The sequence below is a fragment of the Tachypleus tridentatus genome, chromosome 6, assembly GCF_004210375.1.
Source record: "Tachypleus tridentatus isolate NWPU-2018 chromosome 6, ASM421037v1, whole genome shotgun sequence".
NCBI classification, from domain to species: Eukaryota; Metazoa; Arthropoda; class Merostomata; order Xiphosura; family Limulidae; genus Tachypleus; species Tachypleus tridentatus.
The window spans coordinates 102947678-102974815 of record NC_134830.1 but is presented as its reverse complement, the minus strand read 5'-3'; the positions used below and the strand labels follow the sequence as shown (position 1 = coordinate 102974815).

At 35.0% G+C, this 27138-nt stretch overlaps 1 protein-coding gene across 1 annotated transcript in view; it reads right to left on the bottom strand.

The window, feature by feature from the left end:
• Nucleotides 1-26865, bottom strand: part of LOC143253215 (protein dachsous-like) — a 123444-nt gene extending 96579 nt beyond the window's left edge. The window contains exons 1-2 of the mRNA XM_076506680.1: nucleotides 26552-26865; nucleotides 21134-23146 (exon numbers count right to left, since the gene is read on the bottom strand). Of these exons, the coding sequence (XP_076362795.1) occupies nucleotides 21134-22891 (1758 nt within the window). The 5' untranslated portion in view covers nucleotides 22892-23146; nucleotides 26552-26865. The remainder of the gene's footprint in view (nucleotides 1-21133; nucleotides 23147-26551) is intronic.
• Between the last annotated feature and the right edge of the window lie 273 nt (nucleotides 26866-27138).

Genomic DNA, 27138 nt, shown 5'->3' with positions numbered 1-27138 from the left:
AGTAGGTATATAAGTACCGTTTCTTCATGTCATCAGTAATTAACTTATTTGTTTTTCTTTGGTATTAAAACTGGGATCTCATAAACATTACTAAATATTTATGCAGTAGTTTGTCAAAAACTATTTTCGGAAATAATATCACATTTCAATATTTTTTTTCGGTTAAATTTTTGTTGGTACTGTTTAGTTGTTTTTTTATATTCAACAAATGATGCTGAATTTCCAAATATATAAGTATTGTTCAGGCTAGCTATTTTAGTAACTGTTGATACAGTATTTGTTAATATTGTGATTCTAAGCCTTATTGTTAACGTGACTATATGATGCCAAAAAATAAATGTACTGATTTTTACTTCTCGGTGTTTGAAAGCTTTTTAACACTGTGATTACATGACTTATAAATTGGTTTTGTATTCATTTAAAATATATATTAAGTTAGTTCTTATATGTGAGACTTGATTTGCTAAATGTCAGTACATGTGTATGTTTGATAACTAATAAATATTATCTTTCTTTTAGCTATTGTTATTACGGCTGGTAAATGGTTTATACCACTACTATGTTGATGCACAGAAAGCCTTGGTTCTGTCTAATCCGCTGGTCTTATTATGAGGAACTTGAGGAATTTCGGTCCCTGGGCAAATTGAAGTTGTATAGTTGAAGGTTTTAACAGACATAGATAACATGCACGAAAGACCTTGTTTAATTTCGTTCGATTTCCGACAATTTTATAAGTTATGTAATTCTGGTAATGCGAATATCCTGTTACCTCATAAAATATAAACAAACTGATAATCAGCCATCTTGGACACAACCCGAAAAACTAGTTAATGATGGAGGAGGGTTACCATTTTGTTCCCTGGGGAATATCACGTGATTCGCATATCGAATAATTTTCGTGAAGAACGATAATAGCAAACTACATTCCCCCTTTTCCACTACTACTCAATGTACAAAAAATAGGAAATATGATAACGATACACATGTTTCAACATCAGGCAAAGAAATAAATTTTCTAGAAAAGTAAAAGCCAAGAGACAATGTAGAAATCCCCAGCAGTATTATTTTCTTCAATATAAACATGTGACAAATAAGCCAAATCTTGATAAGCTCTCCTTCTAGAGTGTATATCACTTATGTTCCATCCACGCAAAGAACTGGTTTCTAGAACATTTTCGAAATGATCAGATGTAACATTTCAAAAACCATTTTCAAGCACCTAAGATTTGAGTTATAATTAAACTGACTCTCAACACTTTGCAGTAACTGCTTATTATTGTATTGTATTGTTTGTTACAAAGTTGTTTTTACTAATTAAGATCGGTGGACTCAGCAGATAGTTCGAAGTGGCTTTGCTATAAGAAAACACACACACGCTAATTAAGATGGGATAAGGAATTCATTGGCTACTAGGAAATTAAGTAATAACTCAGTCTTTATGAGCACATGTTACTTCCAAATTACAGTGTGTTGAGAAATATATACATATATTTATATATATATATATTCGTTTGCGGAATAAATTATAGAAAATAAATAAGAGACTAAGGCGGGGGAGCATAGTGCAAATGTTAAACAAATCATACTGAGATTGTTTTTCATGAAAACCAACATTTTATTAATTAAATCTTTTAACAAAACAAATAACAAGTTTTGTTTGTCAGTAATTATGATTCCATCCAATCTTAAATGGATGGCTAACTATTTTTATGAATACTTTAAGTATCACAAAACAAATATAACATTAGATACCCCGACTAAGGTTGAATGGTCATTGGTATTTATACTATCACGTGTTTGTTTGTTTTCTATTCCCTAACAAAGACAGTGAAAGAAGAATGTCTTATATTCTGTGATACTTGTGAATTATTTAATTGTAAAATGGACCATGGATTTGTTCCAAACTGTTAAAGAAATGCAGGTTTATTTATTTCTGAAAGCGTATAGCTACAGTTCTGAGACTTTCATGGCCGTATTTATCATCGTTATTTCTGTTTTGTCAGCGATGGACCTTCCCCCTCCTCTTCGGAAACATCATATGATGCAATAATCTTCATCCGAAGTTTGTATTTTACACATGCTAGTATTAAGGAAATCATGTTTACAAATTCGGTAGTTAACATTTCAAACAATATTATTCCAACAGCTGTATATATATATATATATTAGTATTTCTCAAATACTTTAATGAACATCAGTGCTGCTAATTTATGCTTCTACATGATTCATCGAAAATATTTAGTGAAATAATACAGTTTGTTTTAATCGAAAAAATTGTGAATCAAAGTATATGATTGATCCACTTCAAACACTGAAAATATATTACGAAAAAAAGTTATATCTTATAACCACATATGATGCTAGTATATTTCAACGCGATAAAATTTGCTTTGTCACTTTCGACATATAATTAAAGATACTTCTTGTAGACTATCAATAAATTTCTATCTCCACTTTTTAAGAAGTACTAATACACATATTTATAACATCACGATACTTTTCGTTTCATTAATTTTTAATTTAATTTGCGTAACTTTTTAACGCAAATTAACAGCATATCAATTTCTACAGTTCTCTTAGTTCTCAGGACTCAATAAATTAATCTGTTTGTACGCTTGCCGTCAGAGATTAGATCCTTATGTTGGGAAACTTCAAACAGGCGATATTGACAGAATGATCACATCGAATTTGTTCGATAGCTTCACCCTCGAAGCTAAAGGTAGTTTAAGATATAAAATCAAAGCAAAGAAAATAAAAAAGAAGCAAATGGCGAGGAGGTTGCTTGTAGAAACATGCAGATTCACAATTTTAAAAGACCTTCTAACCCAGAGTCATGCTTGTTAATGTAGATGTATTCAACACACGTGTAACCTGCGACAGCTCTAGTTGGAGTTACATTAATCATATTCTCCTCTCTGTCTGTCCCTCTATTCCAACCCTACCTACTCCCACTAGGCCTTATCCACTCCCTTCAGTGGCTGGCCCATAGGAAACAAGGACAAACTAAGAGATCACTGGTAAGTAGAGCTAAACAACACAAAAACGGGTCATTAATACAGCATACTTTATGTTGTAACAATATTAGCATTAGTTAGGTATATATTGTTTACATTTTTTACATCACATGACCCATATGTATCTGTGGAACCTTTTCAAAACTATCTTTGAAAGCATGATAGAAAATCATCATAACATATGACGTGTTGGAGACTTTAAACTTGTATAATATTGTAGATTTTACGGTTACTAAAGATACTCTTCAAAAGACATATTTATAAACACTTTTACTGCCAAAGATGCATATATAAAGGATGTACTACATGACTTATGTTTGTTTTATCTAGTATGTACTACACAAATTATGTTTGTTGTAATTTTGCAAAAACCTACAAGAAAGATATCAGCTTTAGCTGCTTATAATTTTGAAGTGAGAATGGTTGAAAGAGCGATCACATTCCACGACTTTTGTTTAGTGTATTGCACATTTAGCAGTATTTACGTTACGTAACTAGCCAAATGTACTGCGACTGGATACCATAATTGGACAGAGGAGAATCTATGCTCTGGATAAGGCTAAAATTTTCTCTAGTGTAAAATACTATAAATATTGTAATTAATTTGAGTTATTTTCAGAAAAGTATCTTAGATTTACTTTCTTAGCTTGTCCAATTACCAACAGGGATGTTAAACTAAGCCAGGATTGTGTTGTTTGCTCTGTTACTACATTAAAAACAGTGGGTTGCTGCTGAGCATTTGCCTTTCTGTGGTTAGTAGTTTCAAATTCGGGACGGCGCTGCGCTACCTGAACTGCATCTCCACAAACATCCTACGAATGGGCCCCATAACTGGAGAGAGGATAGCCTGTGTCTTGACCGAGGCTAAAATCTTCTCTATCTTGTAACCATAACCGTAAGGAGACATTCAAGTTTAGTATTGTCAAGAGATAGGTTAAATATTAAATCATTAGGCCTATTTGTAACTGTTGAGATATCAAAATGGAAAAAAGGTGTTACTCCCAATCAGTGTTTAGCAAAATAACTAGCTATACTAGTTAAATAAGGTACCCCAGTATGTCAGAGGCAAGTTTATTAACTTTTTTGGTCTATTAACCAAACCATCCTTTAGCTGTGATGTAATATATTTATCCTTTTGCGTTTTTCGTTTCTATACACTTTTCATCAAGCTATTTTTCCCTTTCTTCGCTGCTCGTTTACCAAATTCTTTTTCCAAGTTCTTTGTACGCTTTCTACTATGGGTTTTCATTTTTTCACTAACTTATATGAGCTCAAGTATTTTTTCCGTCGTCCTTTTTTTTTTCTTTTGCCTTAATTTTAATGGATTAACCTCCTTGGCTGTTTCAATGCATTTTAATACATTTCCGTAATCTTCAGTTTCTTTAGAACAGTTTTCAATAACAACACTGTAGCACCTGTTTATAATACTTTTTTTCCAATGGAATTGTATAAACGAGCTTTTTTTATGTGGACTTTATCTTCTCAAATTTCCTTATCTTTATCTTGTTGATGCATGCTAAATAAAGGGTAATGGTCTCTCGTGCAGTCTGGCCTTAGTTAATTTTTCACTTGTTGTACTGCATTTTTGGATTTTCAGTTGACACTGATGTTAGTTTTCTATGTATACCTTCTTTTTTGGTAGTACTCAAAGCGAGTGTTCATAATGTTTGTTTGTTTAGAATTTCACACAAAGCCAAAGACTAGAGGGAAAGCAGCTAGTCATTACCAACCATTGTCAACTCTTGGGCTACTCTTTTCCAAACGGATAGTGGGATTCACCGTTACATAATATAACGCTCCAAGGTTGAAAAGGTGAGCATGTTTGGTATGACAGGGACTCGAACCCGCGACTCTAGTGTTACGAGTTGAGCGCCCAAACCACTTGGCCATGTCGGGCTATATTCATAATAACTTGATCATTTGCAACACAAAATCAATCCATTTCTCTCTAAGCTCATGTTTTGCAACAATATTATCCACTTAAAACCAGCTTTCACTTTTAGATCTCCATTCATTATGACCATGAAACGATTAATGTTCTCTTCCTAATTTTCAAGTGCCTGGTGTGTAGACTTTTTACAACGTTGAAAGGTTAAGTCTTTGTTTTCACAAGCATCATTGTATCAGATATTGCCCAAAATTCTTGCCTGAATAATTTATATGATTAACGTAATCAATTCGGAGCATTCATTTAATTTCACATCATAAAAAATGGTTAACTTATTAATACTTAATTAATCAAATATTGTTTGTAAATAAGTGGAGGCTGGATTTATATTCCGTATCATTTGTCTATATGTGAAAAATATTACAACCTAATTGTAAGATATATATATTGTTGTAAGGAGAGGAGCTTTACTGCATATTTTAGATAAAGGTCGAATATTTGTTATGAAGTTAAAAAAAGCAAAATTATTTCAAAAAAACTAGGTAGTTGGACATTTATTTATAAACAATAGAACCTCAATATTATTACCCTTTTGACTGCATTCAAATTCCATACATAGCAAGGTGCCTTTAATATAAAAAAAGAAGCCTCGCAAACTGGATTCCATATCGATCGTACTAAATTTCCGAGTTTACGTATCCTAAACTGTTAACAACATGAATTTTACAGACAATAAGATTGCACCTAAAAATGTCGGCTAGAACCGGTGACACGTGCTTGCCCATACTTAGTGAATTCTACAAGGGTTGCTAATTGGTTACTGAGGATGTGTAACACTGCATTGGGGTATAAAGTTCTAAAGCTATCTTGCAGACTTCAGTGCTTGAGGCTTCATATCCAACACCCCAACCCATTGATACACATCCTCAACAACTTATCAGCAGCTCTTATTGAATTCACCACCTTTACCCTGCATGGAGCGAAAGGGATAAATCGTAGAGATCCAAACCGAGTGGCCAAACCTATATGGTTTCGGATCATACAAACGCTAATGGCAAGTGATCAAGTAAAAATTTCAGAGAACGTATTTAAAGAAATGTTTTCGGTGAAAAAATCATCATCCGCAACTTTTCAAACCGAATTTTGAAAGTAGATTTTAATGAAATATTACATACACAATACACAACAATGGAAACCAGTATAAAACCCGTTTGAAAAAGTAACAACAGTTATCTCATCTGTTGCAATCTGGATGATTTACTGGGTATCTTGGCTTGTCATTTCACTGTTAAATGGTCCAAGAGTTCATAAATGCTGCTTAAGTAATTTCGGGATGTAAGTCGAGGACAGTGCTTTAAAATTCCTTTTAAATTAATTTTATTATTGTTATCGTTTCTTTAGTGAACTGTAGCGAGACGGTAATACACACTGATAAAGAATCTGGACAGTTAGAAGCTTTATTTTTTGTTTGAACTTGCTTCTGATACGTCCACATTAAACTGGATGCTGATAGAGCAGTAACATTGTCTGATATGGATACGTACTACAAGCTCTCTGTTGAAATTACATATATAACAACCAACTTATTTTACAGTCATATCGTCCTTTAAAAAGTAATTGCGGCATGTCGACTCCTGAGGTGGCACTGTTAGCTCTGTAGGTAAAAGTGCGCGTGGAAAGAAAAGTGTGTCTGCCCGAGCTGTTTTGCTTTGTGTCAGGTGTTAAAGAAGTCAAGGTTGCCTCGCCATAAGGGGTGCATCACTCATGAACGATAGGACTTTGCTTTTTAGGCATCATAATGACCTCTGTTACAGCACTCTACTAGTTTGTATACAAACTTGAAATAGCGGAAGGCATTAGTCTCTTTGGAATACTTATAGCAAGCACGTGGACAAATATTTGATTATCATCCCTCCAAGAACAAACAAACTATAAACAGAATTTATCATGCGTTGAAAACAAGTTTTTAAGAAAGACGTATATTTATTCGATATAAAAACTAGTTCAAATAAATTAATAAACGTTTTATTATGAGTAACTATTAAATAGAGTAAGTATTAAAGTGTTCAATAGACCATCATATAACCTTTTGGATTTTTAAGCTAATAACTGGTTTTATAATTTATCAAATTTTGGTCTAACAAATTAAAGTTAAGTTTGATAGATTTCTTACACAACAACGCCGTCAAATGTACTTAAGTAAAAGAAAAGTGTGTTGAGTGTGTGGACATTTTACAAAATGAAAATATTCAATATCTAAAATAGTGGTTCCCAACCTTTTTTATGCCCGCACCCCTAAAAAATTTTAATATGTTCTCGAACTCCTCACAGTAATTATTTATTTAAGAATAAAGGTGAAGGGGGCCAAAACAAATGTTTACTCGCACCCCTGGTTGAGAACCACTGATCTAAAAGAAGAGGAGGTAGGTAACAGGGTAACTTTGTTCTGTAATACAAATTTCGCAACTACTTTTCAGGTATTAAGGTAAACTTTCATTAACATCTAATTAAATCCATAATCCGGTCACATACTTAACGATGGCCCGGTAAGGCTAGGTGGGTTAAGACGTTCGAGTCATAATCCGAGGGTCGCGAGTTCGAACCTCTGTCGCACCAAACATGCTCGCCCTTTCAACCGTGGGGGCGTTATAATTTACGGTCAATCCCACTATTCGTTGGTAAAAGAGTAGCCCAAGAGTTGGCGGTGGGTGGTGATGACTAGCTGCCTCCCCTCTAGTCTTACATTGCTAAATTAGGGACGGCTAGCCCTCGTGTAGCTTTGCGCGAAATTAGAAACAAACAAGCATACTTAATGAGTTATGCAAACGGAAATATGCCATAATATTTTGACAAAGCAGATGTCAACTTGAGTGTCTTCAAATGTCGTGGACAATTTGTCTTTTTGATGACATAGTACTAAAAAGAACACGTCGTGCCAGTTTTTCCAAAAGATTAATGTTAGTTGCAAATCAAAAGAATCGCGGAAAATGTTAAGGTAAACTCTGCATTCTATCAATCTCAAATGTTCTGATACAACTGTGTCGCGAGGAAATACAATATTTTTATAAACTGGTTGACATTAAGGAATCGTTATTTAAAGACAAAGCATAAGGTATTTGGCTCCACACATGTAGCCATTTAGAAGATTTGCGCAAAGAAATTTAGCAAGCAAATAAATTTTATAAAAATCGTAAAAATAGACATGAGACAACACTTACATCAGTGTACAGCACAAAAAAACAAAAACCTACTTCACAGTGACAGTCCATAACCAGGGTTATCGCATAGAACACCGTTAGTGGTGGAAGGAGTTTTGGGATCTGGCATTGTTATCATAGCCACAAACACTCCTCTGTAATTATTTAGCCTGTTTTTCTACATCAAATTTATGAAGGAAACGCCTAACACACCTGTATGTACTTTTCTTTCTAACTCTTTAAACTTCATAAAAGGAAAAAAGTAGAACCAGGTTCTATATTTGTATGAATAACACTCTGATGCACATTTAAAGTCAAACAAGTGTTGGATAAGCACAGACATGTTTTCCTTAATTTCTCGACTTCAGTGATATCTTATCACAGCTTATGCATTTTCCAACTACATAGGGTGTGTTTTTATGTTGTTGCTGGTTTTTAATTATCATAATACCTGACGTCTAAAGAATCTAACTTCGACATGCTTTTTTCAAATGAATGTCTAAAGAGGTGTGTCAGAAAATCTTACACTCGTGTCAATAACATTTCAACTGTTCAGACGAGTATTGTGTTTTATGTGAAGCATTGGAATTTGAACATCCTTCGGATAATAGAAATAAATATTTTGATAACACATTTTGGCGTAACAGCTTGTCTCCTATAAGCCTCAGGGTAAAATAATGTGCTGATAATTCAGTGATGTCTTAAAAAAGGCTCGAGACTGGCAATGTTTTCTGAACTTCCTATTATTGTTAAGACATATTATTAGTTTGTTGACACAAGAAAAATTTAAGTTTCTCCATAAGTCTTTGGTTTTGACGCACTACTTAACAGTTATCCTTTATTTGTTTGTGTTTTTTCTCTTATAGCAAGACCACATCAGACTATCTGCTGAGCCCACCGAGGGGAATCGAACCCCTGATTATAGCGTTGTAAATCCTAGATTTACCGCTGTACTAGCGGGGAGCAGATATCCTTTAATTTAAAATAAACGCATTTGGATCAATATATTTTTGAAAAATATCATCAGTATTATAAGAAAACCTCTTGGTGAACATTAACTATTTTCGTATTATTTGCTTATTTGATGTTGAGCGCAGAATGGGCTCTCTCTGCTCTAGCACCCTTAGGAATCAAACCCGAAATTCAAGCCTACCACTGTGCCACCGAGGATATTTACACAGAAATATTATGACTGAACAATGGTGATTTTTTTCCCTCCAAAGCCTTCCCTTAAGAACTATTCTGAGTTAACTTAAAAAATTCATATCTTCATGCTAAGAAATGTTTTTCATAATTCATACATGAATGTATTTATTAACTGGGCCGGCATGGCCAAGCGTGTTAAGGCCTGCGACTCGTAATCTGAGGGTCGCGGGTTCGCATTCCCGTCGCGCCAAACATGCTCGCCCTTTTAGCCGTGGGGGCGTTATAATGTGACGGTCAATCCCACTATTCGTTGGTAAAAGAGTAGCCCAAGAGTTGGCGGTGGGTGGTGATGACTAGCTGCCTTCCCTCTAGTCTTACACTGCTAAATTAGGGACAGCTAGCACAGATAGCCCTCGAGTAGCTTTGTGCGAAATTCTAAAAACAAACATAAACACACATTTATTAACTGTTAACATAAGCAATATCTAATGGCTTATTTCTATTCTCTCACAGAGATAGAGTCTTCTAATGCATGTTTATTTCAAATATGTTTGTACAACAACTGGATTTCGTATTCTGTAATAACACGTTTACACATTAATAGTTTAGAGCAATGGTTTTCAGAAAGTATATTTGTTTGCGAACCATCTGAATTTTCTTTTTATCGCGCGGACTACCTGTTTTTTTTTTTTTCTTCTTTTTATCGTGGCGGACCACAATACTGATGCTATTTTTCCGTAAGTATGCAACCTTTAGACGGAACACCTGAACAGAGCTTGAGGATCACAGATTGGGAAATTGATTTAGGAGATATTTCAAATTGTAAATGAATAGACGAACTGACCAGTCTCCCAGAGGATAAATCAAACTATTGGAAATAAAAACCTTAAAACTACAAATTTAGTTTAAGGGCAACATAATTTTTAAAAAATTCTCTTTTCTTAACTGTTCATTTTACCCATTCTTAAAAAAGTATATTGCAAAATTTTGGTAATTTATATTGTATATTTACGTTTCTGAACCATTAACATTTTTGGCAGGTGTATAACTAACCTGCAGTGGCTATATTAAATTAAAGCTTTTACTTGCACATCGGATTCTGGTTAACATTTTTGAGAAAGTTTAACATTCCTTGTAACCAATAACTAGAAACGTTAATAAAATTGAGTGTGATTGTAGAAACACAAGTCTGAAGAATCTGGATATTAGAAATATTGATTTTTTTTTTCTCGCTAAGAAAATGATGTGAGAACTTATAAAGTTTATTGAGGTTTTTACCTTAGTATTTCTCTTTTGCATCGAAATCGCATCCTTCTGAAATATTAAAGAATTTAGGGAAACTAGCAGTTTTGTGTAAGTACAAAGCTACGAAATCGACTATCTGTGCTTTTCCCTCCACGGGTGTTGAAAGGCTTACCGTTGTCCCAACGTGAGGCAACAAGGGAGAATAAAGTTCTAAAGGTATCAATATTAGAGTATTAAATTGAGCATAAGCTGAGTCTTAGTTAAAGTTAAGTTACTCCTAAGTCATGAGGACACATATGATCTATGTCAACCACGAAAATATTTTTTTTTTTTTATTGACTGTTTACTCCTTTGAATATTCATGCAAAGTTATCTTATCAGCCAACCCTAATTTTCGGCTAATAGAATATAAGGAAGGTAGCTAGTCAACATAACCTGCCGCTAACTGTTAAGATATTCTATTCGAATAGATATATTTGATTGGCACTGTTATAATGCTTTCACGACCTGGAAATGCTGAGAATTTGCGGCAGCGGAATTCGAACCGTATATATCATTGGATTCGCGGCCCACCATGTCCTTTCCCCCGTTTTAATTGAAAAGAAAATAATGTGGAATATCTTCAGTACTAATGTCGTAGCGTAGTTATATATATACCAATGAACAATTTAAACAGAACTTATTTATATGCACACTGTAAATTATAATGTTTTTTGTGAAAAGAAAAAGAATGGTTGTCGATTGAGTTCTTGCATTTATTATTAGCACATGACGATATCGTAGTAAGAACTTGTTTGTATGTTTAGATTATTTTAAGAAGGGGTTTCCCACAGAAATCGTGTTGGGTCAGATGGGACGGCGATTTAAGAACACCGAAAAGATTTGGTGATCTCTCCGCTATGACGTTGCATCGAGTCAGTTATAAGCGAATCGAATCTCAGATGTGCCAGCAAGCTTTGTGATCGCATAAAAACAGGTCTAAATTCTTACCAGTTGCCGGGTGGAAAAAGATTGTTACACGTGTTGGTCGTGTTGTGTGAATGACCGATGGAATGAGTCCGGGAAAATATGTTGTCTAAATTAAAGAACAATCGGAACAACCCCCTTCCATTTCCCCACTTTCTTTGATCTTTGGTATAGGTGTATATATGACGCCTAGAGGCAAAGCTTGCTAAGCCTAACTTCAGCGAGGGCTGCACGCGATCTCTGTTTCTCAAAAGCCTAAATAGTATTCGTCCTTATCGTCTTTTACGCCATACCATTGTAACTATTCCATGTGGTAAAGTAAGACGGTAACTTCTTTCATGTCTCCATTCCACAGCAAAAACCACCCAATCACCTGTCTATGTGAGGTTATTAGCTAAAGTAGTATCTCAGACATATATTTTTAGGTCATTAAGGTGTGCAATGCAAGACAAAAAAAGTCATTTCTGCTTACTAGAAGAACTTTTGTTCGAAGTGGATCTCGATTTATGAATTCTAAGAACAGTAAATATGTCATAAGATGAATTTTTTAATTACAGTTAATATCTGAGGTAAATTAAAAATCACATACGTTCATATAAAAACCATTTTTAAGTTTAGTACAACCTAAACTTAAAAGAACGATCTTTTGTACACAAACAGAAGATTTTATGCAACAAAAAATAAAAATACTCGCACGTGAAGTAGGTGTCAATAAGCTTGATTCATTCCATATTAGAGGATAAGTTTAGGTAAATACATGCATACTTTTAGTCGGAAGACAGCATTTCTAAACGGTGTTATATTTTGAAATATTACTGATATTCTATAAAATACGGTTGGAATCACTTAAAATTTTGCACAACATCTGAAAGCTAAAATGCCTAAGGGTAGTTTATGAAATGCTTTACATACATCAAATTCAAATACAGCTGACTCATGTTGTTTTACAAAGTGAATGGCCAGTTGGTTAAAGCACTCAACTCGTAATGCAAGGGTCGCGGGTTGAAATCCCCGTCATACATGTTCGCTCTTTCAGCCGTAGGAGCGTTATTATGTGACGGTCAATTCCACTATTCGTTGGTAAAAGAGTCGCTCAAGAGTTGGCAATCTCAACTAGATGGCTAGCTGTCTTCCATCTAGTTTTACACTGTAAATTAGCGACGGCTAGCGCAGACAGCCCTCGAGTAGCTTTGCGCGAAATTCAAAACAAACCAAAGTAAATGTTTCTTGAAATTACAGAAAATAAAATCAATACAGAGAACCCATGCTTCTTAATCTGCATGAAAATCCTCGGTTCTCTCTTGTTTGTTCTTAAACACAAACCTACACAACGGGCAATTTGTACTCTACCCGCCACGCGTGTCGAAATTAGATATTTAATATATAGTTTTCTGACTTGCCGCTATGCCATCAAAGGACATTATATTGCCATACCTTAATTTCAAGGTAATAATAACAGTCGCCATAATGACGACTGTAGGCCAAGTAACAAAAGTGAATTGAAACGTTGATATTGAAAATCATTTTCGTAAAATCTTATTTTGAAACTGATGGAAATACGCTTCTTTTTTTGCCGTTTGACCTAGTGTTCGATAAGCTTTATTTATGTAAGTGTTAAAGGAATAATCAGTAGGCTTCTAGTGACATGAAAAAAACTACTTGCAATCGTTAAAAAATATCAATCTCTTGCATTTTCTGACATGTCTTTTTACTTTTGAAAATTTTTACTATAAACAAAAGAAGAAATTTTAGAACTGCCCCAGATTACACAATCAGCTAAAAAATTAAAATGAGAGGACGTGAAAAAATCAATGACTTCTGTGAATTTTCTTTTTCACAGTTCATTGCATGTTACTGTGTAATTTTGCTTGTTTTATTACAGTATTATCACATTTTAGCAACACTTGAGCCTCACTAGGCTGAACCTTAAACGTGAAGTAGCTTTTTTCATTAAATTTATGCTTGCGCGTTTGTTGCCGCGGTTTTAGTAAATTCAGCAGTACTCGTAGGTAGAAAGCATTTCTCTTGTGTTGTTCTCCCACGCTCTTTAGTGGCGCATTACAAAAACAAAGTTTTCACAATGCTACGAATTCTCTCTGCCTTGCTATTTCTCAAGACCCTAACTCAGTTTCTGTCTAGACTACACTTGCATGTTAAATACATTTATGCTGATCTTTTTTCCCGCCCTTTTTGGGGCTATGTTTCAAACACGGCTGGCTGAGTATGCGTCATCTCACTCACAGCCAAGCGAATAATTTGAGATGTAACCAGAACTATGTGCATTGTTATTTTTTTTTTATTTTACCTAACAGAAGCTTGTGAACAGATTTTAAGAAAGAAACATGTACGTTCATGATTCTTGCTTGTTTGAAAAAAAATTATTCTTTACCAAAGCAAACTTAAGCAAGTTTTAACCGTCGACAAGTATTATAAGTAGGTTACTAAGTTGGCTCGTTTCCGGGAAATTCTGTAGACGTGATAATCAAACCATTATTCTAGTTTAAGTCTCTTTCGAAAAAAACTTTAAATTTGCATAAAAAGAAATTATATAACAAAAGAACGAATACATTTAAACTTAAAGCATTTTTTGTTGTTTCATTATTTGGTCTAAGCCTGCACATTTCTTGAATTGTATTATTGCTTAATTTGTATAAGTTACGAAAAATGGTAAAATTTTATGTGGAATATCTTGAACTTTTTCAAATGTAGGAAAATACTACGAATCACACAATAAATTCAGATTTGTAACTTCTTACACCACGGCCCGGCATGGCCAGATGGTTAAGGAACTTGGCTCGCGAGTCCCACTCCCCGTCACACTAAATATGCTCGCCCTTTCAGCCGCGGGGACATTATAAAGTTACAATCAGTCCCACTATTGGTTGCTAAAAGAGTAGCCAAAGAGTTGACGGTGGGTTGTGATGACTAACTACCTTCCCTCTAGTCTTGCACAGCTAAATTAAGGACGGCTGGTGCAGATCAACCTCGTGTAGCTTTGAGCGAAATTCAAAACAAACAATCTCACACCATAGTTTACTTGTCAGTTACATGTTCGATTGTGTTTAATCAGAAACGTCAGGAGATCTGCAGAATAAATTAATTTCAGCGAAAAACGATCAGTGTTATTCAGTGTAAAAATATGATTGAATAAATTTCTTCAAATGAGCTTTAGGGACTTTTCCATCGTGTGAATCGAACTTTGGATTTTAGCGTTCTACGTCCGTAAACTTATAGCTATCCCCTTGGGGGGGTGAAGAATAACGATAGATGGTAATTTGGTCATTCAAACAAACGTATTTAATCATGTTTGTTACACTGAATAACACTGATCGTTTTTCACAGAAATTATGTTTTTTGTTTAAATTCGCGCAAAGCTGCACAAGGTCTATCTGCGCTAGCCGTCCCTAATTTAGCTGTGTAAGACTAGAGGGAGGGCAGTTAGTCATCACCACCCACTGCCAACTCTTGGACTATTCTTTTACCAACGAATAGTGGGATTGACTGTAACATTTTAACGCCCTCGCGGCTGAAAGGGCGAACATGTTTGGTGTGATAGGGACTCAAACCCGAGACACTCGTATTACGAGCTGAGTGCCTTAACCACCTGGCCATGCTGGGCCTATCGTTGAAATTAATTTAGTCCGCAGATCTCCTGACTAGCAATATGATAATACAAATAATAGAAACCATTAAGTTTTGATAATGAAAACACGATAACATTAACAACTATGTCACACCTATAAGTGAATTATCCTTGATACATATGGGGTGAATTGATTGTCACTAAATTCTTAGCCCAACCCTTCGGGAAGAGTTACAAAGAGAGCTCGTCGTTTAGATGTGACCCATCCACTATGTCATCCTGGGGCTCCTATGTCTTCTACGTGCTTTCAACACGTACGTTAACTAGTAACAATGTTGATATCAAATACCTCAAATAAATCTGTATTTTTTAGCAGTAGTTACAAAAGTAAACAACAAAACTAGTTTTAATGTGTAAAATTTAATAAAGTATTTTTCCCCTTCATTAAAAACAATCATAAAATACTGAACCAAGCAGCAAAGTAAGGCTCAATCTTGTGCTTCTTTGCTATACCTAAGTCTGTTTGAATTATATTGTTAACAGTTCTAAACAGGGATTCCTGTTCAGTTGAAATATACCGTTGTTTTTTGGTTGACTTCTACCCACACGATCCTGTGAGAAGCTAGTTATCTTGCTGTTCTCAGTCGCTGGTGTATGGTTTGTTTTGGGAATTTCGCACAAAGCTACTCGAGGGCTATCTGTCCCTAATTTAGCAGTGTAAGACTAGAGGGAAGGCAGCTAGTCATCACCACCCACCGCCAACTCTTGGGCTACTCTTTTACCAACGAAAAGTAGGATTGACCGTCACATTATACACCCCCACGGCTGGGAGAGCGAGCATGTTTAGCGCGACGCGGGCGCGAACCCGCGACCCTCGGATTAGGAGTCGCACGCCTTACGCGCTTGGCCATACCTGGCCTCGCTGGTGTATGGCTATTATCAGATATGAAGTAGCCTGTTTTTACCTGTTGGAATTACTCTACAGTATTTAGCATAACATAATTTTGTATTCATAAAACATAAGACAATCGAGAGGGAAGGGTTCATTTTAGATGCCATGGCACTTAACAATGCACCACATTTCCATTGCTAATACAGTTACAGAATCAGTCTTTAATCTGTGTAGTCACAATTCACGGAGATGTTGAGAGGCAAAATGAATACACATGCAAATTGATACTATAGATCGTGAACAACCCTTTTTACAATGGTTTTTTTAATATTTCGACAGAGAAGTCAGTTGTGATGAATTTTCGTGATGCATTTTTTAAAAGAAAACATTGGTTATATTAGACTACTTCTATTGAGAGTTGAGTGATATTTTCATTGGCACGTTTTACGCTGCATCTGATAATCACGCATCTTCACAGTAACTATGCAGTAGTTTTCCTTACAAAAGGCTCAATCATAAAGCTGTCAGGTTAACAGCACACTTCTCCCACTTGCATGCTTTCCTTAATTCCTCTGGTGTATGGAAATGATGGTTGGACGGCTCTGATTCCAACAGTCCAGTTACGAAGAAATCCATATGCGCTGCGCCCAATGATTTGACCTGTAAGTATTTGTATAAAAAGAGCATAAATAACTTTTCATTCTCCAGCTACTTAGCTGAATGAATATTTCGTAGAAGCAACTCGTGCTCAGGTGGCTTGTGTCCCTTTTCCAAGACGAGATGTTTCTTGATTATCTTACGCACTGTAGCCTAGGGTACACGAACAATTTTTGCTACTAAACTTTGTGTTTTTGGATTCTCACCTGTTACAAGCAACACTGTATTTTGCTTACCACGGTTTGGGTACAAATTATTGTAAGTCTTTTTTTTTTGCGATGATTCTGTCGCTCCACATTCCTCTGTTTTCTAAAGTCATTACGTAAGTATTGGATGGTTGTAACATAGCCCTTCCAAAAGCCATCAATCTTTAGTGGCATCACAAACCTACGTAACGCTAAACAAGGACAAAAGTTGTTGGATACCTTCTGAATAATTGCGATTACATATCGGTTGTGGCTATAAAACATGGCTTACCAATATGCATGTTCAAAAACGTTTTATCATAACTTAGTCAATAATCTTTATATGAGGCTTATTTGCTTACAGCCTAAATTATTATTTATCTTGATAAACCTAGAGCATAATAAGAACCTCAACTAAATATTAAAGTAAAAATAAGCAGAAAAGGACAAACAAAAGGCTTTAGAAGAACAAGGTCTGTTGCAAGACGACTTGAAAGATTCATAACATTTTTAGCCATCGTATTCCTTTTTCTCCTCAGTGAAGATCAGTTGGTTTTTTAATGTAACGCAAAGCTACACGAGGGTTTTCTGTGCTTGCCGCCCCTAATTTAGCAATGTAAGACTAGCAGAAAGCAGCAGCTACTCATCACCACCCACCGCCAACTCTTGCGCTACTCTTTTAATACCGAATAATGGGATTGACTGTAATATTATAACGCCCCCACGGCTGAAAGGGCAAAACATATTTGGCGTGACGAGGATTCGGACCCGCGACCCTCATGTTACGAGTCGAGCGTCCTAACCACTTGGTTATGCCAGGTCGGGAAAGTCTGCCCTTATCTTCTTTTATCTCGGTCATCTCTTCATTTCCATAATCATTTTTTATGTTACCCTATTTATGCAAAATTAAGTATAAGTTTGTTTCCTTTGTAAGATAATCAAAGAATATCTCTTATAGTTAAGGTAATGTAAATTCTTCTATCCAGTGATACTGCAACAAGTTACTACGAAACGCAAAGCATATTTCAAGATGTTTCGACAATTTGCCAGATGTTGGTCCTATGAAAGGTGAGTGACACGAATATTCCATTTGCCCCGTGTACCATCTACGTACAAAAAACAACAACAAACTATTCACCATTGAATTAGTCATGTCTCAAGGGGTTCAGTTAGTCTTAACTGGTGTCATTCTTTAAAGATACATCAGGAAGAAGCAATATATTATGTTAGTTACTGCTACGTTGAGGTGTTATAAATCATTTTTGTGGGTCGCATGTTATTTTGCAAGACTATTCACAACATCCTAAACTGTTAACAAAAGCTTTCCCAACAGGTTCTTTTGTTAAAAATTTACTCATAATATAAACAGTGAGACTAATAGATTTCACAAAAGGGTGTTTAATTAGAAACTCTCTAAGCATTTTTGTTTGTTGAACACAGACTTGTTTTAGTTCAATAACATTTGCCAAACTAAAGAAATACGATTTTAATCACGAATTTATTTTGTATATTATTAGATTATCGGTCCTGCAATTATGTAGATATGTATCTTTTGCGTTTTCATGTTGAAAAAACAAACTAACTAAACCAACATATCAATTTTCCAAAACTGTAAGAAATTTGGACTAGTTGTTTTTAACAAGATATAATTTTAAATCTAATAACACAGAGATACATTATGTACAAAGAAAATACATCAAACACATGCTTTTTCTTCTTTCTTTTAACTTTTTTTCACATGAGATCGAGATCATATTTTTCACCAAAAGGTCTCTCTTCTTGAAGTGAAGTCGACTAGTAACTTAGCATTTTTCTTTTGATATAATGTAATTATTATCACTATTTTAGATTAAATTGATGTTAAGCAACTGTTACTTTTTAATAAACGAGAAGTAGTCACCAGAAGCTGTTCGCTTAATTAGCAGTAATAAGCATTGTTTTATTGTTTTTGCTCTGTAAATCCGAATTCAGTTCTTTTAGCATGTATTTCAAAGTCAATTCGCGAAGCATTAAAGTCACGGGTTTTAATGAGAGCTTCTAGTTCTGTACGTGGTGCATAATTTGTTTTTGTTCCTGTCATATCAATCACTTCCGGTTTCTAAAAATCGATAAGTTGTTGAGGTTCAACTGCAAGTAGGCCAACTCTGAATAAATTAATCAGACTTGCTATGAAGTAAACTACCAACTAGGAAGAGCACTACTAAGATGAAGTATTCCGTAGTTCTAATCATGCAGTGTTGTAAGCCTAATCGATTATTATGATAATGTTTGACTCTTAAGAATATCCTTGATTCCATTTTGATACATGTACTGTCACGTGTACGTATATTCAAAAGGTGAACGAGTAGCACCTGATACGCCCACTTAGGACTTACCTGCCACAACGTGTTACGATGCCACACGTGTTCGTGCACCTGTTGCACAAAGAGCAAAAAAACATCTTAAGACAAGGAAACATCTGTCCATGTATATAAACACCCTGGAGCTAATAAAATGTCTCCTACTGTGCACACATTCAAAATAAATAACTTTATTTAGTATGTTAAACATGCTTTGTACGCTTAACTATCGTTTTAGTTACCAATATTTAAAACATTGTGAAACTTTTAAATTATAGAAAAATAAGACTATTATAAGCACTTTGTGAAATCTCCCATGAAGAAATAAAGTATCTCGGGAAAATGACAGAAAACAAAGGAACTAGAAAGAACTTTAACTTACAAAATTAAAAAGAGGCATAAAGACAATTTTCTGACAGTATAATGTGATGCAAAGAAACACGAGCGTCCGAGAACAGGAAATAAAGAAAAGACGACGTCAAATCAGAATTACAAGGTCAGATAATGGCACCTGAACACTGGCCCCAGACATCAGCGTTATGCTTTAACAAATCGGGGAACAGACGCTAACGGTTTTTCCCTCTGGCAGTTTCAACGCAAACCGAATCTATCTGCCTCATCATGTTTGACTAGAAATAAATGTTCAGAATAATAATTTTTTTTTTTAATGTATACCATAACAATACGAGATTGCATTCCCAACAGTAGTTTATATGAAACACCTACGTAGAATAATATCTAAGTATACAATATAACTTAGTCAACAAAAATGGATGATTTTGCATTGTAGAGCCATCGTTGTAAGGAAATAAAATAAATTTAAACAGTCAAATTTGGCCCAGTAAATTCAGTTCCACGAACGTACAGTGGTTACGTGGTTACATGACAAGAATACGAATATGAAGAACTCGTGCAAATGACATTGCCAATTACATCCCAAGCACAGCACGACAAAACAGGTTGTACGAATATAGTTATAGCCATAAACCTACTGGACTGTTGGCCCGGTTTCGTACTTGCAGATGGAAAAATAAAATAAAAGATAGTGTCACCTTGTGTAACAACAGTATAACTACCACATGAAGGACACTAGCCTAGATATACCAAAAACTGTATTTAGTGAGTACCCATGCTGTAGGGAAACGAATTAGTTAACCTTAATAAAATTAAAGTGGAAAATATTGGTAGAAACTAGAACGCGACCAATTTATGAAAACACTTCAAAGAGCCTGAGCGAAGAATAAATTTTGTGTCTGTTTGTTTGTTTGTTTGTTTTGGAATTTCGCACAAAGCAACTCGAGGGCTATCTGTGCTAGCCGTCCCTAATTTAGCAGTGTAAGACTAGAGGGAAGGCAGCTAGTCATCACCACCCACCGCCAACTCTTGGGCTACTCTTTTACCAACGAATAGTGGGATTGACCGTCACTTTATAACGCCCCCACGGCTGGGAGGGCGAGCATGTTTTGGCGCGACTCGGGCGCGAACCCGCGACCCTCAGATTACGAAGCGCACGCCTTAACGCGCTAGGCCATGCCAGGCCTAAATTTTGTGTCACGGAATCCTTTACAATGCTGTAATATTCAGCCAAATTTCAGAAACATACTATCAGCATTCTGCTGTAAATGCAAATAAAAACACTTTCGATTTGTTACAGTCATAATTACATGTGGGCCATATTTCTTTCTATGTGTAATTTCATTCACATAAATATTCAGTTGCTTTGTTTCATGACTGTCTGTGTATATTTGACACAATATAACATGCAAAGAAGAGTTAAGTCTTCTAACCAATTGTCCTGTATATTTCACCAGTAAACTCTGACACTTTCTAGAAAAAAATAATTATGAAATTTTAACAAGAAACAGTAATATCATAGTGTCATTAAGTTATGTAAACATAAATATTAATTGCTTAATGGACGTGTGGTCTAAATTGAAAAGAACTAATTCGCTGTCCTTGTTCATGATACACATTTTTCAACTGCCATAACAACAACAACAGTAAAACACTGATGTACCTACCTTCAGAACACACTTTCCAATTTGCTCGTCTTCTTTAATTGTTATATTGTAAAAGCTCTGATCGAAGATAGGTTCGTTGTCGTTGACGTCACTTATGGCCACAATGACAGTAGCACTGGAGGATAAAGGTGGCGAACCTCTATCAGAAGCCACTACTATGACTTGAGGAGTTGGATTTGTTTCACAATCAATATGGCCTCTTGTAGTAATGAGACCTGTTTTGCTATTAATCTGAAACCAATGCGAGTGTGTTTCTGGGGTATCTTTGATTGAATATGTAATAACAGAATTGTTTCCTTCGTCGCGATCTACAGCAAACAGTTGAAATACCGACGTTCCCGGATCAGTAACCTCTAAAACATTTGCATAATACACAGTTTTATCAAATTCTGGTGCATTGTCGTTCGTATCGGTTACTGCTAGTTCAAATGCACGGGATGTATTTAGAGGAGGGTTACCTTTATCAGTGGCCTTGACAATCATCTTATACATGGGTTTGGCTTCCCTATCTAGTGGATGAGAAACAATCACAAGGTAAATTATGTTATCCTGTGTGGTCAGCCCGAAATGACCATTTCCTCCATCTAAAGTTACGGATACATTAGCATATTCTTCCTTCGAATCAGGGTCATTCACACTAATTCTTGCAACAAATTCCCCAAGACCTGCACTTTCAGAAATCTTTGGGGAAGCGTCGTCACTAAGAAAGATGAGATTGATGGTTGGTTGATTGTCGTTAACGTCTGTGACCCGGATGGACACAAACGTTGTGGTCTCCAAAGGTTGAGCTCCATTGTCTCTTGCTACAACGACCAGCTCGTGCACATCACGGGATTCAAAATCTAGTGGTCTATTGACAAAAATTACTCCCGTTTTTGGATCATTTACAAAATATTTTTCTCTGTCACTCTGGCGCCTATTTATAGAATATGAAACCTTTCCGTTTTCTTCAGTATCGGTATCAGTAGCAAAGACACGCAACACACTAGTGTTAATAGTGGCATTTTCAGCAACAGTAGCAAAATAACGACTCTGATTAAATATTGGCTGATTATCATTTACATCTTGAATGGTAATATTTACTCTCATTGTACCTTTATTCGGCGGATTTCCACCATCAAACGCTTCAATCACTAGGCTATAGAATGGAATTGTCTCGCGGTCTAGGAAACCATTAATTTGCAAATCAAGATACAAAACTTCATCTCGCTCTCGATGCGATGAGAGTCGGAATGCATTATTTGTGTTTCCTGAAACAATTTCATACCTCTGAGTATTAAAAATTCCTAGATCGCGATCTTTGGCGGGATTTAACGTGCGTTTTACGTCACGCGGTGTATTTTCTGGAAAAGCAATAGTCATTACTGGAATTGGAAACTCTGGGGCATTATCATTTTCATCAAGCACTTTAATCATCACTCGGATATTTTCTCCGCTCAATGGAATAGCAACGAAAGAATAATAGTTTCTCAGTTCTCGATCAAAAACTATACTTGTTCTAATTTCTCCAGTTGATTGGTCGATATAAAGATCGGAATCAACAGCACTTCCAGGAACAGGAACAATCAAATATGGTGGTTGAGGTGGCTTTGGATTTTGATGATTATTTTGACCAATGTACCCAATCGTTACTCCAATGCCTAGTCCTTCAGAAAGTGCGAATTCTTGGAGATACTCTCCGGAGCATTGTAGGAAGATGATTGATAAAAATATTGATTGTAACCTAGCAAAACATTTCCAAGTTATTCTGTTGGCCATTATGAAGAAGCTTTAACTTACTTCTTGTTGACCCCAAAAAATACTACTGCAGTAAAAGAAAGTTCTATGTTATTTTTTTAGATCCATACATATAAATATTATAAATTTATTTTTTTTTCTTCTACTCGGAGTATAAAATAATTATTCTGGCCAAATTAACTGGAAAACCTGTCTTCATACTCATCAACAGAAATTATTCTTTTCGATTCTGGTTGAATATTGCTCCCAACTGATGTCATCGGCCTTAAGAATATTCTGCAAAATAATAATAATAATAACTATATATGCATATATTAATTTTAATTTACACAGAGTTATAAAGATAAGATTGCTACGTGACATGTCTTCATTCAATATGCATTTCAAACGTGCACTCCTGTAAATATCTTCAGAGCCAAGTCAGTAAATACAAAAGAAACCAGTAAAGGGCTACCTGCCATAGTAAATGCATACCGTACCGCTGTAATGTTTTATAATAGTAGGCTGTATTTTACCAGTTAGGTCAGGTCTTTGCTTTCGTGACCAACGTGCTTACCAGGATGAAGAAATTGCTAGGCGTATATGTTTTCGTACGTGAGTTTACTTGAGCACAAATTATAAAACAGACATGTGTATTGAGTGTGTACGTCAAATATGTGTATTTCATGAATCAAAGACAAGTATAACGAGAAATAAACCAACTTATTCACATATTCTATATTTAAGTTTCTTTAAATCCGAACTGTAACTTAATCCAATACACAAAACGCAATTTTGTAATGACATGTTCACAGGATTCTAACAATTAGGGTTTGTTTTTGTTTTTTTGGCCATAGATAATTCTTGAATATAAAATAGTTGTTTATTTACCAACCTTAGTATGTTTCAGGGAGAGAGAGGCGATTACATTTAGTAACTTCATTTTAGTCGATATTTCTTATCATATTACCATTAGCAATATTGCATTTCTCTAGAGCAAGAAATGCAAAATAAATTGGAGAAAAAATTCATTACTTATAAATATTACCTAAAACTTTATAATGCCTACTTTCATGAGTTTTCTGTCGATTTGTTTAAAAAGCAGAAAATTACGCTTTTAAAGTGATGTGTCAGAAATTGGACATGTTTAAAGTTATCTGTTTATGCTTAAGTAGCTAATGATTTTTGTTTGTTTTGGATTTCGCGCAAAGATACAAGAGCTATCTGCACTAACCTCCCTAATTTAGCAGTGCAAGACTAGAGGGAAAGCAACTAGTTATCACCACCCACCGCCAACTCTTGGGCTACTCTTTCACCAACGAATAGTGGGATTGACCGTACATAATAGCTCACCCACGGCTAAAAGGACGAGCATGTTTGGTGTGACGGGGATTTGAACCTAAGACCCTTAGGAACCACCTGACCATGCCAAGCCTATAGCTGATGATACTATGATTTTTTTATTCATAAAATACCTGTGTCTTCCTATTTCTTCAAAAATTTGGGGCAAAAAATGAATACTTGTTTTTAACTGACCCCATTTGTCGTATGCGGCACTTTTTTCTATAAAAACGTTTCATTTTTCTGAAAAAAGAGAGCTTGTTTGAATAAGTGGAATTCGAAACATCGCGAGCTCTTGTTGACTTTACTTATATTCCAAGAAACCTTGCTATCTAGTTCTTGAATCTAGCAATCTAATGCTTCATTTTACTAGTTTGCTTGGTATAGTGTTTGTCAGTGCTTTTGTGTGTAAGGTTTTATTTTTAGAGATAAAATTCCACATATTATAATCTCTGAAGTACAAATGCTTGCTAAGCTGTTAAGAATATTTGGGTTCATGTTGTCCTTAATTTTCGTACATAATATAATTTTACGTCAGCATCTAATGCAGAGACTAAATTAAGGATTTTTTTTATTCAAATCTTTTGTTGTTGTTCGAGGCTGTTTTTGTTTGGTATTAAGCATTTTGTATATTTAGAAGTTGGCGAAGGGAAGATATATAGATTTTACTTCCAATAAAAGAAAAACAAAGAACACCAAAACATTTATTGTTTAAAGCATGCTGTTTTTTAAAAGTAATTTAGTAATCATAATTATATAAAATTAGTGTATTTATCATATAAAAATGTAATACGTGGGCTATGACGAAAAATGTATTCACATAAGAATGAAATTTTGATGTTTTTATTTTTTGTTTGTTTATATCGTTGATAAATGCTTTTAAAATGTGTACCAAAAGTCCACGTGCTGTGAACTTATTCCTTCAGTACCGAATTTACGAGATAGAAAAGTATTCACACGAGTTTATCTTAGTTTCTGCGATCACGATAATTTAAAAAATATATACACGTTTCAGCTACATCCACCTGATTTTGAGATACAGAAGTCCTCACCACATATTTGTTTCCTAGTTTTATTGCTAAGTTTGTTGTCCATCATCGTAATCGAATAACACTGATTTCAACTAACTGAACCATACATTTCTGTACATGCAATAATAATTTTTTATTCAGACCTCTTACAGTTGGTCATCTTTTAAGTAAAAGATAGCCTTGCTCATATCTGTATACAGAAATAAATTAGTCTAATAGTGGTTGGGATAAAGCTACTTCTCAATAACAATCCATGTAATCACGTTAAATATCCTTCTCTGAGCTTTCGAATTTTACCACCCGTCTCAACCATGTTACTCTATGCTAATTCATAACGTGTGTTTAATGTGTCTACAACATAATTTCCTCTTTTAATCTAATGTCAACTTAAATAAAGAACTTCGTGAAAATTAGAGTAGAAATGTATTAAAGTATTGTCTTTCTGCGCTAAATTGTTCATAATATGTTTACATGTGCTTCTGAAGACTTGACTGAATATAAAAATTAAATCTAGAAACAAGTTTTAAATAATATTATACACGGTTTCTTTTTCATGCTTTTACTTGTATACCATAAATAAGACTTCTCAGGTCCTCATTCTTAAAAGCTCACATTGAGAGACTTGGTTTAAAATATAGTAATTATGAATCAAACACTAAATAATAGTCGAATCTATCAGAAATATGTTGGATCATTTGTAGTATGATTACAATTTTTTTTTAGGATAACATCCTCTTTCGTGTTAGAAATATGTTTGGGAAGTTTTTAAATGTGACTAGCATGCATTGCACCGTGTCACGCAAAGGCTGAACACACGTTCTTAAAAATTATGCATTAGAAGTAATTTCTAAGTTCGAAAAATATAACTAAAGTCGAATCATTCACTAACTCTAAGATATTAGACCCAAGTTTAACTTATATATAACAAAGTAATTGTAAAACTAGACCCATTTTACGAAGTTTTTATGCTGAAATGAAAACTAGCATCTAAAGAACGTAGTCAAATATAGTTGGTCAAAGTGAATAAAACACGTGTATTTATCAAAATTATAGTTCCAACTAGTCATTTTCTCTTTATTTTTTATTTATAACAGAGGGTATTTTTACAAAAAGTCAAAACACAGCTATCAGGTCTGTAGATTAGAATTACAGTAATTGAATTAAAATCTTAAGGACTATAATTTAGCTTACATCAGTTACAAATAATTTATGTTTTGTACAGTTTACAAGTACCATATGTGTGTTCTCTACCTTTCAGAAGATCGTTTAGTTATATTCAGGTTTATACTTATTTCATCTAATTGAAAACTGGACTTTGTAACATACTTACAGTGACAGCATAGCGTTTTGCTGGCTCTTATCCCAAACACACTTTTTCATAGGTTTGACGAAATAAACACAATACACTATGTACCAGTAGGATCAGCCTTAAGCACTTAACTAGGTTTCTCTAAACTCTCGTGTCAACTGATTTTCTAATAAGCCTATCGGTTACGTTTGTTTCTATTGAATAAGTAAATCAAAATCTACCACCGACATATATACAACATAGACACCTCAGCCTTCCTCAAGCAATAGGACATTACAACTAACGCTGTACTTTAGGTGTGTTAGCAGTTAGGTGCTGCACTCACACTGGGCACGCATAATCTGACATTGGAAACCTCTCATACGTTTCAACCAATCAGCAAGTTGGATCTCACTGAGCGGCAACGACCGAACCGCTACAGGTGGAATAGTTTCTTGCCTGCCTTACACACAGGTTTTATTTCTGTCCTAGCTCACAGGTGGTTTGAAGACAACACGGGAGCTTCCTGGCCAGAAGCAAGTGACCTGAGATGTGCCATTTGACCATCAGCTAGTACCGGCTGGTATAAAAACAAAACTTCTTAAAAACCCACTAGTATTCTTAGAGAG